The sequence below is a fragment of the Triticum urartu genome, chromosome 4A (assembly GCF_056163025.1).
Source record: "Triticum urartu cultivar PI428250 chromosome 4A, HENAU_Tu73, whole genome shotgun sequence".
Lineage (NCBI taxonomy): Eukaryota > Viridiplantae > Streptophyta > Magnoliopsida > Poales > Poaceae > Triticum > Triticum urartu.
The window spans coordinates 438,909,226-438,914,300 of NC_141876.1; the positions used below are offsets into that span (position 1 = coordinate 438,909,226).

At 47.1% G+C, this 5,075-nt stretch overlaps 1 protein-coding gene across 1 annotated transcript; it reads right to left on the reverse strand.

The window, feature by feature from the left end:
• Window positions 1-985: 985 nt before the first annotated feature.
• On the reverse strand, window positions 986-3,457 carry LOC125551960 (CASP-like protein 4B2). The gene is made up of 3 exons (XM_048715384.2): window positions 3,013-3,457; window positions 2,792-2,927; window positions 986-1,372 (listed from the first exon to the last, which is right to left on the reverse strand). The coding sequence occupies exons 1-3, from the start codon at window positions 3,318-3,320 to the stop codon at window positions 1,181-1,183; spliced, it is 636 nt and encodes a 211-aa protein (XP_048571341.2). The 5' UTR covers window positions 3,321-3,457; the 3' UTR covers window positions 986-1,180.
• Window positions 3,458-5,075: the final 1,618 nt, after the last annotated feature.

Sequence of the window (5,075 nt, forward strand, 5' to 3'; positions counted from 1 at the left end):
AGGCCCAGTTCATAACCCTAGAGTTTATTTTTGAAGAAAACCGCAAGCTTTCATTTGTAATAACTATTACATCGTTTGTGAGGATGTGTACAATTTCATTTCATGGCTCCTCAAACCAATCAGAAGTCAAAGAAAATTTAGCTAATCTAGCAAGCTCGTGAGGAACTTTATTTGTTTTTGTATCACAATGCTCCAATCTAGAAATAGAGAAACCTCAAGCAAAATGAAAGCAATCATTAAAGGCTGCCGCTGCCAGCCGTGCCTACCGTTCTCCATCCTCCATGGTATCAATCACCTCTAGGTTGACCGAGTTAATAATAATATGATTGCATACCGTCCTTTGCGCAAGCGATATATTAAATTTGAGAGCCAAAGCTTCAGCCAACAGGACATCTGCACCAGTTTATCTTTCCATTCCTCCCAACAATGAATCTGCCTTTGTCATCTCTTAGTACCGCCTCAATCATACCCCTAATAAGCAAATCATGGTAAAAAAAAGGCATCAACATTAAGTTTAACAAAACCCAGGGGAGAGCATGATCAACCCCCTCTTGTTATGGACACCTTTGGAGATGAAACAGTAACAAAACTGGTTGTAAGAGCACGGATCCCCATAAAATTCTAGTCCGTGTTCTAACCTTTCCCAGTTGTCTCCTTATGCAGCAATTTATGCCTTTCCCACAACAAGTACTAGGCTGAGATGGCAGTGCACCAATTTACGCCTTTCCCACAACAAGTACTAGGCTGAGATGGCAATCATTTTTCACGCACATTCTGATTACCCACGAGACACAAATCCCGCTTTGGCGGAAGAAAAATATACCGCAGCACCGCCTCACCAGCTAGATGCTTCGTACACGGGAGTGTGCCATGTAGGTTCAGAGTTAAAGTTTGATCCTCAGTGAGAGGCTCATCCGCAGCATAGCTCCAGCCTATCTCATCACAGCAGCAATATGTTGTCGGAGTCACAATGGAAGAACAGAACTTGAAGAAAATAGCATTGTACTATTAAGGAATGCTACTTGTAAACCTATGTACAAATGTGGTGGCTACCAAAAATGATCACTAATCACCGTAAGGCACAACACATTCGTGTGGAAGAGGGACACCACACACTTTGCTTCTCTGAAATGAATGATTCGTGTCACAATTAACTCTTTTACAGTGAAGATTCACATCATCACATGTACATTTGTCTGGAGAGCTTGTACCCCGAAACCGTGGCTGACAAGGCGAGGGCAACAAATGCAAGGAAGGCCATGCTGATCGCCGCAGCGGTCGCGTCAGTGAAGTTGTTGATCACAGCTGTTCTCATGCGGTTCGTGATAGGGATAGCCGCTGACAGAGCAGACATCAGCAAGTATGCGACTACCTGCGAATATGTTCACCAGTTTCTATTAGCGGGGGCACCAAATTTCATCATTATGAAATTTTGACTGACATATTTTTCAAGAAACACAACAATTGACAGGCAAGTCCACTGCAGGTTTTGGAAGCTAGCTCAATCCAGAATATACTACTATTTTGTAATCTTGCATTCAACATGGTACCATGGCACAAAACAAAAGCCTGAGATAAAATATAACCACAACAGCAGTTTAGCCATTATCCGAAAAATCCAAGGGTTAACATGGAAAACATGTTTGGTCCAAAAACTGATTTCTTTAAGTATGCATGTGTAAGAATTTCATAAACTGCAGCATTCTGACTAGCCACATTATTAGTCATACTTTCATTAATTAACAAAACTTAGCTATTTGCACCGGTAAAGTAAATTTAGCAAGGGCCAAGTTCCAGCAAAACTACTTCTAAGTATCAGTAGCATATTGGGGTCCACTAATACAAATTCCATTGTTTCTTCACATGGGATTCAAAGCCATGAAAGTAAGCTGCTAAACAATCATATTATTTGCAGAAGACAGAAGCTCATAAAAAAAGTTAATTAAGTAGCAACAGCACGGGTTTAAAACATCCATACCCTCCAGGGCATCCTAAGTAAATGTGGTCCCAAAACATTTGAAAGGCAACAATTACATCCATTTATCTGAATTTACACAGCATGCAATGGACAACATGAACTATTTTTTGCCATCTAGTATTGTACTATTCCAAAGCTCGAAGCAAACCAATGATTGAGAACATACATCGAACATGGAGCAACTTCTAATAGCTCATGGCTGGCCCTAACCACTCCCCAACCACTCTAATCTCCCCATTCCAACGCCACAACATTATCAGAGATGGTTGTTGTTGGGTTGCCATACAGATTGAACTATTGGACCATTATCGAGAGCTACATGTACCATATTTTAGTTGTTTCCACAAAGAAACAAGAGGCGGTATGGGTTGTAATTTGTGAAATTGTAGCTATGTCTTGGACCAGAATGTTGCAGTGTTCTACATTCCATAGACCAATCTTACTCTAACAGTTAAAAAACACCCCCATTCCAAAGCCAATCGAAGAACAATACAGTACCTATCAGGGTATCAGTGTATTGGATTCCACACATAGAAAAAAAACCTAGTCTAGTGGATTGATGTCTCTTTTACAAATGGAATTGGAATCTCTACTCCCCTGTCGCTATTCTTACTTTAACATGGTAAATTTCGGCCACACTTTATCTGCTGAGATCTCTTATCTCTTATTAATATTATACCGTTCCCTACTTTCCCCTCCCTGAGCAACCAACATTGGTCCAATTGAGAGATTCAAACCACATGAACTCTTATCAGATAACAAGGAGAAGTGATGATAACAGCTGCAAACTAACAACAGGTCGAAGCAACTCGCCTGGTCAGCAATGAAATCGAAAAGCCTCGCGGACGGCGCGGGGATGGGGTCGGCGCCGCTGCGCATCCGGTGCGCGTGCCGCAGCGCCTGCGCCAGCGAGTAGGCGAAGGCCAGCGCCGCGATCGCCAGCAGGTATCTAGCAACAACACAGCAGATGTAAGACGCTTAAGAAGCACCGGATCGAAGACCAGCCCTAGGCGGCCAAGCTCAAATCGGCTTACATGTACTCCTGGTAGCGGTCGAACTGCATCCAGTCGCCGTGCTGGTTGGAGGCGACGAGCACGAGCGCGACGAAGGCGAAGGCGGCGGCGGCGGCGTGCAGCGCGAGGGGGCACTTGTCGAGCATGTCCTCCCGCTTCCACCGCGCCACCACAGATTCCACAACGCCGCCGCCGCCGCCGCCGCGGCGGGCCCCTCCGCCCACACCCGCGGTGGAGGCGCCGTTGTAGGAGCTGTAATCCTTGTCGGCTTCTGGCTGCTTCGTGGCGGCGTCGGCGGCGGCGGAGGAGTCAGCCGTGACCATCGCCATCGCTCACCAGTGGAACAGTGCCTGACCCCTGGCCCTGGGTGGTGAACGGGGAGAGCTGAACTGGGGTGTTTGCTTTGTGTGTGAAGCCGGAAAAGCACTTGAGGCGAGAGCAAGACCGGGATTAGCCCGGCGAACCTCTTCACCTCTTGACTCTTGTCAAGGACTAAACCGTCGCTGCTTTGTTGTGCTCGGGCCCTTCAGTCAGTGAGGTTTCGGTGCTTTCCTCACGTGCCAGGTGGAGTGTAGTTTGTGTTGGAAATATTAGCGCTTTTTCGATTAAACTAATCCACAAGTAAACGATAAGCATGGCATAAAAGGTATGCATCTCATAACGATACCTAAACATACTAGCACGTACAGAACATAAAAGCGAACCATCTATGAGCAGCACATATACGGCTAGTACAAGTACGAGTAAACGAGGGATGAACAGATCATACCTTCCGGTTGGCCAGGCCAACACGGCGGCGGCAGCAGCTGCCTCGGCGTCGTCTATGACCTTCTTCTTGACGGCTGCGTCGTCGGCCATGGTGTCGATGCAGGGGAAGTAGTGGAAGCATAGGCGGACGGTGTTGGGGACGGATCGGGAGCAGGCGCGTCGAGACGCTCCCCAAAAACCTTATTGCCGTTCTCCCGGGCAGGATTTCGAACGACGGGGTTCCGAAGGCACCTGCTTTCCCGACCAGCCGTGCACGCGGTCGTCGGGATGGGGTCGCCGAAGACAGCACAGAGTGAGGAACAGTAGACAACTAGGTCACGCGAGAGGGAGTGAGTGAACCGAACTAGATCACTCCACTGGCCAGAGTCTTCTTTATAGTCCGTCGGGTAGAAAGTCGTGGGCCTGGGGGGAGGCCCACGACCGAGTTGACGCACTCCCGGGAAGGGAGTCGTCGTTCCCGGAGAAGGGTCGCACACCCGCGAACGGAGTCGACGAATCTCGAAAACGCAAGTTAGCCCACAGTCCAATGTCTCAGACAGTGGCCCACCTGTTAGCGACTCGTTAATTAATCCCTGATTAATTAATTCATTTCTGAGCGGCAAAAATAAGCTTCGGCTCAGCTCATTTCCGCAACCCGCGCGCGTCGTGATGAGGCATGGCGAGGCGGGCGAAGGAGGAGGAGGAGGAGCGCGCGTGTACCAGTCCTCTTCCCAAGCTCCCAATGGCAAGTGGTAGAGCAGCCCTTATAAAGGGGTCTCAGCTCTCCTCAACTAGCAAGGTGGGACTAAATTTACCACCACTTGCCATCTCATACATGGGCCTTAAGATTAACCAGGGATTAGTGTCTTATATGTGCCTAAGCCCATCCATAATCCATCAACCCTGTAAGTGCATCTAGTGCCACCCCTAGTTGGTTTTGGAGTATTGACGACAAACCTAGTTGAGGGACTAACGTGTTTGTGAGAATTGCAGGAAAACACAGTTAGAAGTCCCTCATTGATTCGGTTTTATTACCAGAGATGACACCTAAAAATGTACGAAGACATTGAAGACAATGGTGGTTTATGAAGATATTCATATTGAAGACAATGACATGAGAAGACTCCCTATGAAGCTTATGGAACTCGAAGACTCAGATCCTTCGTAGTTTTATTTCATTTATGTTGTGTCATAGGAATCACCGTACTGTTAAGTGGGGTCCAAAAGAACCAGTCAGAATGACTGTAGTGATGCCTAATTCAAATCCTATGTCTTCGAGCGAAGACTTTGAGAGAAAATCTTGTCCAGAGTCAGACAAGTCAGCTTTACTTGTAGCC